This window comes from Oncorhynchus kisutch, linkage group LG28 (genome assembly GCF_002021735.2).
Source record: "Oncorhynchus kisutch isolate 150728-3 linkage group LG28, Okis_V2, whole genome shotgun sequence".
Taxonomy (NCBI): domain Eukaryota; kingdom Metazoa; phylum Chordata; class Actinopteri; order Salmoniformes; family Salmonidae; genus Oncorhynchus; species Oncorhynchus kisutch.
Window position 1 is genome coordinate 2,444,951 of NC_034201.2, and position 13,590 is coordinate 2,458,540.

At 44.0% G+C, this 13,590-nt stretch overlaps 1 protein-coding gene across 1 annotated transcript; it reads left to right on the forward strand.

Moving 5' to 3' along the window:
- The first annotated feature begins 6,034 nt into the window (after nucleotides 1-6,034).
- tm4sf21a (transmembrane 4 L six family member 21a) lies at nucleotides 6,035-9,134 on the forward strand. The gene is made up of 6 exons (XM_020465116.2): nucleotides 6,035-6,163; nucleotides 6,281-6,534; nucleotides 7,168-7,233; nucleotides 7,676-7,809; nucleotides 7,948-8,134; nucleotides 8,582-9,134. The coding sequence occupies exons 2-6, from the start codon at nucleotides 6,358-6,360 to the stop codon at nucleotides 8,588-8,590; spliced, it is 573 nt and encodes a 190-aa protein (XP_020320705.1). The 5' UTR covers nucleotides 6,035-6,163; nucleotides 6,281-6,357; the 3' UTR covers nucleotides 8,591-9,134.
- The last annotated feature ends 4,456 nt before the right edge of the window (nucleotides 9,135-13,590 follow it).

Sequence of the window (13,590 nt, forward strand, 5' to 3'; positions counted from 1 at the left end):
TGAAAGACGGTGACACATTGAAAGTCACTGAGTTCTTCAGTAAGGCCATTCTACTGCCAATGTTTTTCTTTGAAGATTGCATGCCTGTGTGCTCGATCTAATGCACCTGTCAGCAACGGGTGTGGCTGAAATAGCCAAATCCACTAATTTGAAGGTGTGTCCACAGACTTTTCTATATACATATAGTGTAAATGTACTTAAAACCCTATTGAATAAAAACTCCTCAAACATTTGTTGGCCAGCAAGTGGGATGGTTTTCAGTGGTTGAATTAAATATATAGCGCACGGTACAGTAGCTACACCTGCAGAGCACGTTATGTGACTGAATAAGGTTAGTCTGAATACCAACTACTGAGAAATGTGCAGGTCGGAAAGGATTGCGAGGCGGAGGGGCAGGTTTCGGGACGAGAGCCAGACCCGGTCCCCCGGGGCCTCACTGCGGTGAAGGTCTGCGCCAACTTTTTGGAGCAGCACGGGCGCTGAAGGTGGACATGGGCAGCGTCCCATGTTTCCTCCGCGCACTGGAACCAGTCGTCCACTGCAGGAGTCTCGGTCTGACTCTGATGCCAAGGAGCCAGAACTGGCTGATACGCCAGTACACATTGGAAGGGAGAGAGATTAGTGGAGGAGTGGCGGAGAGAGTTCTGGGCCATCTCTACCTAGGGCACGAACGCTGCCCACTCCTCCGGCCGGTCCTAGCAATAAGACCTCGGAAACCGACCCACATCCTGGTTAACTTTCTCCACCTGCCCATGACTCTCGGGGTGAAAACCTGAGGTAAGGCTGACCGAGACCCCCAGATGTTCCATGAACGCCCTCCAGACCCTCGACGTGAACTCGGTCAGACACTATATCCTCAGGTACCCCGTAGTGCCGGAAGACGTGTGTAAACAGAGCCTCCACAGTCTGTAGGGAGACCGGGCAAAGGGAGGAGATGACAGGACTTAGAAAAACGATCCACAACGACCAGGATCGTGGTGTTACCCTGTGAAGGAGGAAGTCAGGAAATCTACCGACAGGTGTGACCACGGCCGTTGTGAAACGGGTAAGGGTTGTAACTTACCTCTGGGCAGGTGCCTAGGAGCCTTACACTGAGCGCACACCGAGCAGGAGGAAACATAAACCCTCACATCCTTAGCCAAAGTTGGCCACCAGTACTTCCCACTAAGAGAGCGCACCGTCCGACCGATCCCAGGATGACCAGAGGAGGGTGACGTGTGGGCTCAATAGATCAGCCGGTCACGGACAGTAGACGGAACGTACAGATGCCCAGCTGGACACTGGAGGGGAGCGGGCTCTGCACGTAATGCCTGCTGAATGTCCGCGTCCAGCTCCCACACTACCAGCGCCACCAGACAAGAGGCGGGGAGTATGGGAGTGGGATCCATGGGCCGCTCCCTCGTGTCATACAGCCGGGACAATGCGTCTGCCTTAACGTTCTGAGAGCCTGGTCTGTAAGAGAGGGTAATCACGAAACGAGTGAAAAACATGGCCCACCTGGCGAGGGTTCAGTCTCCTCGCCGCCCGGATGTACTCCAGATTGCGGTGGTCAGTCCAGAAGAGGAAAGGGTGTTTAGCCCCCTCAAGCCAATGTCTCCACGCCTTCAAGGCTTTGACGACAGCCAACAGCTTCCGGTCCCCCACATCATAGTTTCACTCCGCCGGGCTGAGCTTCTTCGAGAAGAAGGCACAGGGGCGGAGCTTCGGTGACGTACCTGAGCGCTGAGAGAGCACCGCTCCTATCCCAGCCCTGGACGGTCCACCTCCACTATGAACGTCAAAGAGGGATCCGGATGGGCCAGTACGGGAGCCGAGATAAAGAGAGCCCTCAGGTGACTAAAAGCCCTGTTCACCTCAGCTGACCACTGCAAGTGCACCGGGCCCCCCTTCAGCAGTGAGGTAATGGGAGCCGCCACCTGACCAAAACCCCGGATAAACCTCCGGTAGTAGTTGGCAAACCCTAAGAACCGCTGCACCTCCTTTACCGTGGTGGGAGTCTGCCAATTACGCACGGCTGCAATGCGGTCACTCTCCATCTCCACCCCTGAGGTGGATATGCGATACCCTAGGAAGGAGACGGACTGTTGGAAGAACAGGCATTTCTCAGCCTTGACGTAAAGGTCATGCTCCAACAGGCGACCAATCACTCTGTGCACCAGGGACACATGCTCAGCGCGTGTAGCGGAGTATATCAAAATGTCATCAATATACACCACTACACCCTGCCCGTGCAGGTCCCTGAAAATGTTGTCTACAAAGGCTTGGAAGACTAATGGCACATTCATCAACCCATGCGGCATGACGAGGTACTCATAGTGCCCAGAGGTGGTACTGAAAGCCGTCTTCCACTCGTCTCCCTCTCGGATACGCACCAGGTTGTAAGCGTTCCTAAGATCTAGTTTGGTGAAGAAGCACGTCCCGTGCATTGACTCTATCGCTGTGGCTATGAGCGGTAGCGGGTAACTATACCTCACAGTGATCTGATTCAGACCCGATAGTCTATACACGGGTGTAGACCTCCCACCTTCTTCTTCGCAAAAAATAACCTCGACGAGCAGGGTGAAGTGGAGGACCGAATGTACCCCAGACGCAGGGATTCGGAGACATATGTTTCCATAGCCTCCGTCTCCGCCTGTGAGAGGAGATGCACGTGACTCCTGGGAAGTGCAGCGTCTACCAGGAGATCTATCACACAATCGCCCCGTCGATGAGGTGGTAATTGAGTCGCCTTCTTTTTGGAGAAGGCGAGAGCCAACTCGGCATATTCATGGGGAATGCGCACGGTGGAGACCTGGTCTGGACTTTCCACCATAGTAGCACCAACGGAAACCCCTAAACACCTACCTGAGCACTCTCGAACCACCCCGTGAGAGCCCTCTGTGGCCAAGAAACGGTGGGGTTATGACAAGCTAACCAGGGTAGGCCCAGCAGCATGGGAAATGCAGGAGAGTCAAGGAAGAGACTAATTATCTCCGTATGACCTCCCTGCATCACCATGCCCAAAAGAGCGGTGACCTCCCTAATCAACCCTGATCCTAACGGTCGACGGGGAACGGGGAAGGGCACATCCACGGGAACAATGTGGATCCCTAAACTATAGGCTATCAATAAAATTCCCAGCTGCGCCTGAATCGACGAGCTCCTTCTGCTGGGAATGTGGGGAAAACTCAGGGAACGTAACAGACAAACATATGTGCAACAGAGGGCTCTGGGTGAGAATGGTGCCGGCTCACCTGGGGTGACGCCAGAGCGCCCTGCCTGCTGCCTTGATTCCCAGAGGAACCAACCTGGCACCGACTGGCAGTGTGACCTCTGCGGCCACAGATGGTTTATTAGCGGGAACCCCCTTCAGTCTCCCTGCGCCCTGCCCCTCCCAGCTCCATGGGTATCGGAGAGGGGGTGCGGGAGGATGGAACCACCAGACCCCGATCTGAACAACCGCGAGTAGCCAGCAGGTTGTCCAGCCGGATGGACAGGTCCACCAGATGGTCAAACGTGAGGGTGGTGTCTCTGCAGGCCAGCTCCCGACAGACGTCCTTCTGCAGACTGCAGTGGTAATGGTCGATCAGGGCCCAGATGTTCCATCCCGCGCCGGCAGCCAAGGTCATAAACTCCAGGGTGAACTCCTGGGCGCTCCTCGTCTCCTGCCTCAGATGGCTCTACCCTCGGGCGTGTGGTCGAAGACTGCCCGAAAACGGCGGGTGAACTCCTCAAACTGGTCCAACGCCACATCTCCCTCTCTCCACACGGCGTTGACCCACTCCAGGGCTCTCCCGGTGAGGCACGAGACGAGGGCGGAAACCCTCTCACGGTCCGATAGAGCCGGGTGGACGGTGGCCAGATAGAGGTCTAATTGCAACAAGAACCCCTGGCAGTTCGCAGCCCTCCCGTCGTACTCCTGGGGCAAGGAAAGACTGATCCCACTGGGTTCATGCGGGAAAGGGGCACTCAGGAGAAACACCTGTTGTGCTAGTGGAGGCGCTGGAAAAACTCCCTGTCTCACCCAGCGGTCCATTGTCTGGACAACATGATCCATGACAGCGCCAAGATGGTGAAGCATACCTGCATGCTCCTGGACGCGCTCCACCACCTCAATGGCCAGGGTACCTTTTCCTGCTGACTCCATAGTTAAGGTCGGAGATTCTGTAATCGGCGGGATGCATGACACCTTGATGCACTTGGCAAGGTAACAAAGGGTGGTATGTAAAGAAACTGTTTTTTTTTCTTCTGTAGAATGTTTCTTTGAGACCATCAGGCGATGTCCTATATTTTTTTTTAAAGGGGGTGTCCCCTAAACAAGCTGGGAACTAGACATAATCTACAGAACGGCATATGTTTTAAGTAACTGTCCAGTGAAAATCTCACTTTAAAAGTTCATTTTCCATTAACTCATAGCCAAATAATGTTGTTGACTCATCCTATACTCGTATTTGTGGCCAAAGCATAAATTGTAGGGGAAAAAAACACTTCAAAAACCCAACGTCAAACATCGCAAAGAGACCATTTAAAAAATGCTTGCTATTTCCTCATAGAATATGATGCCATGGCCAATCAGCGGTCTAGAGCAGGATGAGCTGGCCAATCAGAGGTCTACTTGCTTGAATATTTGTAATGACCGGTATACGCCCACACCATCTGTTGTTGGGGTACACCTACACCATTCCAACACAGAACAGTTGCTTTTTAACATACTTTAAAATGTTGGAAGGAAAACTATCTCACTCATTTTCGAAGTAATTATAGGTCATATATCATAAATCTGAAACCACTGGACAGCTACTTTAAAGGTAATTGGAGACAGGAATTGTTCTTACGACATTCCCATGAAACATGTCTAGAACATTAATATCTTATATTCTGAGAACATGGCAACCATGTTCTGTAAATATTTGGTGGGACATTGATGGAATATTGTCCTAACCCTCAGAAAACTGGACACATGAATGTTTTTGCAATGTTCCAATGAAACGTGTCTAGAACATTAATATTGGATATTCTGAGAACATGGCAACCACGTTCTGGGTAAGTTCTGTTTGACATTTAGGGAATGTTCTCCTAACTCTAATGCCAAAACATTCTAAATAGGTTCTCAGGAGATTTTTGCTCACATACTTAGATGGTTCCCCTAACTAACAGAAAACTGGACACTCAAACATCTGGGGAACATTGCGGGTAACATTACAAAAACTTTCTCTCCTTAGAATTGTCACCTGCGCTAACACCAAAGAGCTCCCTTAATTACTACTCACAGGTTTTAACTCGTGGTAATCTTCAAAGAAAAGAGAAACCTACACACTGCTTTTGCTAGTATCACTTATTTTTATTCAAGCTTACATGTCGGCCTCTTGGTTTTTGTCAGATCCTTTTTTTTGTAATCAAAAGGATGCTCATTGCTCATCATGCTATAATGACAGACTAAATCATATTACTGAGTGTGTAACTGAGAAATCTTTGGTTAGCGGTGCACACAAATGTTTCCGATTAACATCTCAATTTGGAAGTTACAGTTGCTCAACTCAAAACGGCTAATATTTGTAAGTGGTGAATGACATTCCTTTATCCTAGCTCACCATGGCCAGTGTGCAGTCTCTTATTAATGTTTAACCAGTCACTTGTTAATGTTTTACTGCTGATGTCAAAGACTTATTGTATCCCTCCCATCTACAGCATCATGCACTACCGGTCCAAAGTTCACAAGGAGTGGGGTTTTTACAGAAACTCAGATAGACAATACAAACACACACTGGCGGAACACATTCAGTGTAGCTTGGAAGATTTGAAAGAAGCAGAACAACACAAAAACAATTACCCTCTCTTATTCATTAGAGAATATTGTGACAATGGGGGCATACTAAACAGACAAATAACTGTAGTCTGGAGGCTTCGTAGGTTATTTCTCAGGTACCCTATTCTGACTATGGTTTGGTGTTTATCACCAAAGGAAACCATGCCAACCTCTAGTGTTAATCATAACACCATAATCGATTTGACATAAATGACGCCATTCAAAGTCCCCCAGCCGTGTTGGGTGAAGAATAGGTGTCCAATTATAGCCTTTGCTTTACTATGACTCACAGTACACTATTACACCCACACAAAACCACTCCTCCCACCTAGTATGTATTCTATTCCCCCGTACATCACCAGGTAGAGAGAAAAAAAGGTGAGTGGACAAGACGATTGTTTTCATCAGAAAAGACCCTTTGTGGAATTCTAAGAGTTTGTTTTACAACTTTATACCTAACTGAAAGAACCCTGTTTTTCTTTTGGAATGTTCAAGGCTCTCATCGTCCAAGGGTCTCAAACCTATTGGCTGCACAGTTCTTAAGACAAGTCAAACAGTACGTGGCAGATAGGATGTGTACAGGTAAATGCTCCCGGTGTATCGGGGTGACGCTATACCCACTGGCAGTCATCTCAATCATCTGTAACATCATACTGTTCTTCCCGGGTTGGGAGACCAGTTACGCCAAAGACGGATACATCACAGAAGAGGTGAAGTACATGGGAGGACTGGTTGGAGGGGGACTAATGGTAAGTTCTTTCTTCTTAAATAATGAATGGTGTTTAATTTAATTATGCAACATTTTTTAAAGTGCAAGCCATTGGGAAATCCCCCATAACCATTCATATGAGAATGTCAGAGAAATGTCATATGGACTTTGTTTTGTGTATTGATGAAACCCTTGTTAGGTTCCACATGATTCACAAGTATATGTATAATGGGGAGTCACCCATGAGTTGACACAGTTAAGTTATCCAAGGGGGCCAGTGATTCAAATATGGTTTGCATGTTTGAGTGTTTTCTACTAGTTTTTAGATTTTTACATGGTTAGGGACAAACTACAGTGTGATATGTAAGTAATCTGGTGAATCATGCTGCTTTATTTGCCAAGAAGCTCACCACAGCCCTTATCAAAGTGCACATTTGCTGGACCTTCCTACTACTGCCTCATTCATTCAAGAACAAGAGCAACAAAATAATTCACACACAAAAATAAAAACATTCAACCATTCTCACATTCAACCACTTGTATTGCCTTGTTCAAATGCAAATAGTTGTTATTGTCAAATGTTGATTTTTTAAATTTAGCCTTTACTTAACCAGGATAAAAGTCCTTGAGGTTACATGCATGGTACTGATTTCCTTGCCCATTCCCTTTCCAGGTGTTGGTCCCAGCATTGTACATCCATGTTACTGGACAGCAGGGATGCTGTGCCAACCGCTGCGGGGTAAGTCCTCTTTACAGGCAAGAAAACACTGGAGAAGTCTATAAGAATGATAACTGGTGAACTCTAAAAGACTAGAAAACTCTAAAAAGAAGAACAGGGAATTGAAAGATTACTTTCGAAATATTACAAAAGGATCAGAGCTACAGATGCAGAGATACAGATAGACAGAGACAGATAGACAGAGACAGATACAGAGAGAGTAAGGTAGATAGAGAGACAGAGCAAGAGAGAAAGAAAGAAAGGAAGGAATCATACATGATAGGATGCAAAGAAAACAGGAAATACTAAATAAGATAGTCATCATAATTTTTTTGCACTTTGAAATTAACATGTATTATTTGTTATTGTAATTCTGTGTTTTTTTAATTATAACTTTATTTAAGAACCTGTAATAATGCTGAAAGACCAATATATTAAAACTGAACTAATCTTGTTTCCACAGATGTTCCTCTCCATTGCCTTTGCTGCGGTCGGGGTTGCTGGCGCCCTCTACAGTTTCATAGTGGCAATGCTTGGCCTGATTAATGGGCCCTACTGTAGAGTGCTGTTGCTCTGGACAACTCCCTTCAAAGACAGGTTAGTGTCTTCATAGATCAAACACACACTCATTAACTTACACAAGCACGCACGCACACACACATACACACACACACACACACACAACCACCACTATGCTTATAATGAATTACAACCCTCTCTGGCTTTCCCCATTAGAGAGGACAGTTACCTGAACAACCGTGATCTGTGGGGATTGTGCACAGCGCCTAAAAACGTGGTGGAGTTTAACATTGGGCTGTTTGCCATCCTGCTGGTGACAAGCTCTCTGCAGCTGGTGCTCTGTTGCACCCAGATGATCAACGGGCTCTTTGGATGCCTCTGTGGAACCTGCACCAACAAAGGGGTATGGAAGGGGAGGGGTCCCTTACACCTGTTTGTGAGACAGTTATCATTGGATTTAATAGAAATATTTTCTTCAATTAAGTACATTTTTAAATGTAATGTTATTGATGTGATGTAAATCCTTAAAATGTATCAGCTATAGCCTACACTGCTGAAAAGTTATACGCTATAGGAAAAGGAGTCCAATTAACTCTTATAGTATTGTCTTCTAGAGAGCTGAATAGTCCTTCACTGTGGGGAAAGTTTCCTTATTAAATTTGTTTCGCTGTGGGGAAAGTTTCCTTATTAAATTTGTTTCGCTGTGGGGAAAGTTTCCTTATTAAATTTGTTTCGCTGTGGGGAAAGTTTCCTTATTAAATTTGTTTCGCTGTGGGGAAAGTTTCCTTATTAAATTTGTTTCGCTGTGGGGAAAGTTTCCTTATTAAATTGTTAATCTTGTCCCAAGCAGGTTATTTAATGGAAGGAAGACTCTTACTCTACTCTCCATCCATGGTGGATTGACTGGCGCCTCTAAGTGGACCAAGAGAGACATTGGCTTCAATATGTTTGCAATGTGATGTACAACATTCTCCCTTATTTTAATGTTTGCAATGTGATGCACAACATTCTCCCTTATTTTAATGTTTGCAATGTGATATCCCTTCTAAATTAGCATTTTAGCCATTTAGCAGACACTCTTCTTCAGAGTGACTACAGTTAGTGAATTCAACTAAGGCAGGTAAGACAACCGCATATCAGCCGTACACCAAATTACCATTTGTCAGTATAGTTAGATGCAAATGTATAAAGTGTTTAAATGTGTTTTTAACAAAAATAACGCCTTGTCCGATACATGGATTGGTGTCATTTCAGAATTTTCCCAGTAAACTCTTCAGTGACATGCAATTGCTATTCAGTGGTGCAGCATATAATATACCATATAAATTCTCTGTGTTCATTATATACATGCATTGTACACATTTTCTGAAATAAAATGAAATCTTTTTTATTCTTACATTCTATTTGTGCTCTCTTCTCCATTGTATTGATACATAGGACACTTTCTGTTGAAAATAAGAGAGACAAATGTATGATTTCTACTAATTGAGTCTATTACTAAGTAATGGTTAATGATGGTCTATTCTCCATTACAAGAGGCATGAATTAATGCATTATACGGTGCCTTCAGAAAGTATTCACACCCCTTTTATCCAAATGTTGTGTTACAAAGTGGGATAAAATTTTATTTAATTATCATTTTTAGTCCAAGTGGAATAGAAATTCTAACATTTGTAAAACATGAATGAAAAATAAAACACTAATATATGTTGATTAGATAAGTATTTAACCCACTGAGTTAAAAACATGTTAAAATCACCTTTTGCAGCAATTACATCTGGGAAAGTCTCTAAGAGCTTTGCACACCTCAATTGCACAATATATACACATTATTATTTGAAAATTATTCTAGATCTGTTAAGTTGGTTATTGATCCCCAGCTAACAATGACCTGTCGATCCGCCAGTATTTTTTGGTGGCACGCCGTCAGTGGCTTGCCGCGGTCTGTCCTCCGGTGGCAGATCATTGGCATGCCGAATGTCGACAATCGCTCATCAGTCCACTAGCGTTTCTTGAGCGGTAAGCCGCTATGCTAGGTGGTCTTCAATGGAAGAACCTTCAGTTGAGGAACTTCGGGCATGTCGATATGTGGACCCGTGCGTGCGACCTGCTGTAACACCTTCTCATAAATTGAATAAGTACTGCTACTATTGCTGAAAACAATATACAGTATTTAGAGTGGTACTCCGTTGTGTGTTGTGCTGTATTTTCCCCAAACATTCAGGACATAAAGTTAATTTCTTTGTCATATTTTTTGCCGTTTTACTTTAGTGCCTTATCGCAAACAGGATGCAAGTTTTGGAATATTTTTTAGGTTTCCTTCTTTTCACTCTGTCAATTAGGTTAGTATTTTCCTATTACAGCCAGTAAACTCTAACTATTAGGGCATTATCACATCTGAAATTCGGTACCCTGGTTTGGTTACCTGGAGCTTTTGTTATAATTCTACAGAATATGTTTTGATTCCACAAAACCTAAAAATAACAGTTTACATGACATCAGCGAGCTAGCTTGTTTACCACAGGCAAAAAAGTCCACGCGACTCACACTGCCACGTCAGTCAGAATACATGGTACTCTGGTCCCGGATCTTGGACCCACTACTCAAGCAGGTCTAGGATTCGTTTGCGCAGATCAAGGTAGCAAACACCCTAAAGCATTAGCCTTATGGTGAAATCCCTGAGCAGTTTCCTTCCTCTCTGGCAACTAGGAAGGATGCCTGTATCTTTATAGTGACTGGATGTATTGCTACACCATCCCGTGTAATTAATAACTTTGCCATGCTTAAAGGGATATTTAATGTCAGATTTTAAAAAATATCTACCAATAGACGTCCTTATTTGCAAGGCATTGGAAAACCTCCCTGGTCTTTGTGGTTGAATCTGTTTGAAATTCACTGCTCGACTGAGGGACCTTACAAATAATTGTACTTATTTAGACTTGACATAAAATACTTATTGACTCAAGACATTTCAGCTTTTCATTAATTTGTCAACATTTTGAAAAACATAATTCCACTATGACATTTGAGTATAGGCCAGTGACATCAAAAATCTACATTTTTAATTTAAGCTGTAACAACAAAATGTGGAAAAGGTCAAGGGGTGTGAAGTACTGAACGCAGCACATGAGATGTCCCACATCTTTGTCCTGCAGTGACACTTTTAATGCAAGTCATGTAATTACAATACAAAAACTATATTCCCCCAACACATACAGTTCGTATTCTTTACTCTATACAGTATTATTGTACTCTTTACAGTAGGATAGTATAATAGGCTACTCGGTCCTGATAATTTCCTGAACATGAATGAAAGAATATGCATCTTTATTTGAAATAAATATTGCATATTTAAAATGTCTAAAGTGTAAAGGCTTGTTTAAGGAATATTTGACAATGGAATGATACCTCCGGCAGATCATTGCAATTGGCAGTTTGGATATGATACTTAGTCGGTGTTGCTTGAAGCTGAGAATTTCATGGTTTGGCACATCACAATATAACATTACAGTACATGACAAACAAGGTGAAGAATAGTGGTTAATAGACAAACAACAATAACAAGGTAACACTTCACCCACAATTCCTCCCCTATGTAATTACAAAACTGCCCAAATCAATTAGAACGCAGTTACTGACGTATAACATGTTAGCACAATGTTACTATTAATACACAGCATTATTACACAGGTATAAGAGCAACTGAATGTTAAGCGTTACCAATATTAATGACTAAAAAAGGACAGAAAAACACTGAACATTTGAATAATGGAGTTACATTTCAGGGAACTTGGCATAAAGGCAATCCGGCTGCAGTATTGAAATGCATTTGAAAAACGAGTGCTGTTTTCTTGAAATGGCTGGAAAATACAGTACTATTACAGTGCCTTTCTCAATCGTGTACCAGCACTATGACAAGTAAGCCAGAGGGGTATACAACAAAGGATCAATGAGTTACCCTACCTAAATATTCTGAAATAACTTTGTATTTTCTTTGTTGAAGGATCAGCTTGAAATGGCATGGTCTAATTGACTCAACAACCAAAAAACACATCTTTCTTAATGAATCAGAACATCAATAGTTATTTCTGGTTGTTTATCAAAGTTAGCTAGCTAAGTCATTGAGCCCACTTTGTAGTATACCCCTCGGGTCAGGTCCACTCCGGTGGAGTGTTGAGAATAGGAGGAAAATAATGGTTGGCTGTGTAGATGCATTGCCCTTCTGCAGTAGACAGACAAGACCACAAAAGAACAGTAACAACTCAGGGGTATACTACAAATCAGGATCAATGCATTAGCCAGCTAACTTTGATAAACAGAGAAATAACGGATCATTTTATGGTTCTTTAAGAAAGCTACACTTAGATACAGTGGGGAGAACATGTATTTGATAACCTGCAAAATCGGCAGTGTTTCCTACTTACAAAGCATGTAGAGGTCTGTCATTTTTATCATAGGTACACTTCAACTGTGAGAGACGGAATCTAAAACAAAAATCCAGAAAATCACATTGTATGATTTTTTAAGTAATTAATTTCCATTTTATTGCATGACATAAGTATTTGATACATCAGAAGAGCAGAACTTAATATTTGGTACAGAAACCTTTGTTTGAAATTACAGAGATCATACGTTTCCTGTAGTTCTTGACCAGGTTTACACACACTGCAGCAGGGATTTTGGCCCACTCCTCCATACAGACCTTCTCCAGATCCTTCAGGTTTCGGGGCTGTCACTGGGCAATACGGACTTTCAGCTCCCTCCAAATATTTTCTATTGGGTTCAGGTCTGGAGACTGGCTAGGCCACTCCAGGACCTTGAGATGCTTCTTACTGGGTGTGTGTTTCGGGTCATTGTCATGCTGGAAAACCCAGCCATGGCCCATCTTCAATGCTCTTACTGAGGGAAGGAGGTTCTCGCGATACATGGCCCCATCCATCCTCCCCTCAATAGGGTGCAGTCGTCCTGTCCCCTTTGCAGAAAAGCATCCCCAAGGAATGATATTTCCACCTCCATGCTTCACGGTTTGGATGGTGTTCTTGGGGTTGTACTCATCCTTCTTCTTCTTCCTCCAAACACGGCAAGTGGAGTTTAGACCAAAAAGCTATATTTTTGTCTTATCAGACCACATGACCTTCTCCCATTCCTCCTCTGGCAAACTTCAGACGGGCCTGGACATGCTCTGGCTTGAGCAGGGGGACCTTGCGTGCGCTGCAGGATTTTAATCCATGACGGAATAGAGTGTTTCTAATGGTTTTCTTTGAGACTGTGGTCCCAGCTCTCTTCAGGTCATTGCCAGGTCCTGCCGTGTAGTTCTGGGCTGATCCCTCACCTTCCTCATGATCATTGATGCCCCACGAGGTGAGATCTTGCATGGAGCCCCAGACCGAGGGTGATTGACCGTCATCTTGAACTTCTTCCACTTTCTAGTAATTGCGCCAACAGTTGATGCCTTCTCACCAATCTGCTTGCCTATTGTCCTGTAGCCCATCCCAGACTTATGGAGGTCTACAATTGTATCCCTGATGTCCTTACACAGCTGTCTGGTCTTGGCCATTGTGGAGAGCTTGGAGTCTGTTTGATTGAGAGTGTGGACAGGTGTCTTTTATACAGGTAATGAGTTCAAACAGGTGCAGATAATACAGGTGATGAGTGGAGAACATGCAGGCTTCTTAAAGAAAAACTAACAGGTCTGTGAGAGCTGGAATTCTTACTGGTTGGTAGGTGATCAAATACTTATGTCATGCAATAAAATGCAAATTATTTATTTAAAAATCATACAAATGTGATTTTCTGGATTTTTGTTTTAGATTCCGTCTCTCACATTTGAAGAGTACCTATGATACAAGTTACAGACCT

What these genes read in the sequence shown, in the direction of transcription:
- tm4sf21a (XM_020465116.2), top strand. Translation starts at nt 6,358, where the DNA reads ATGTGTACAGGTAAATGCTCCCGGTGTATCGGGGTGACGCTATACCCA. An exon ending in TGGTTGGAGGGGGACTAATG is followed by an intron (nt 6,535 to 7,167) that starts GTAAGTTCTTTC and finishes TTCCCTTTCCAG; the next exon opens with GTGTTGGTCCCAGCATTGTA. An exon ending in ACAACTCCCTTCAAAGACAG is followed by an intron (nt 7,810 to 7,947) that starts GTTAGTGTCTTC and finishes TTTCCCCATTAG; the next exon opens with AGAGGACAGTTACCTGAACA.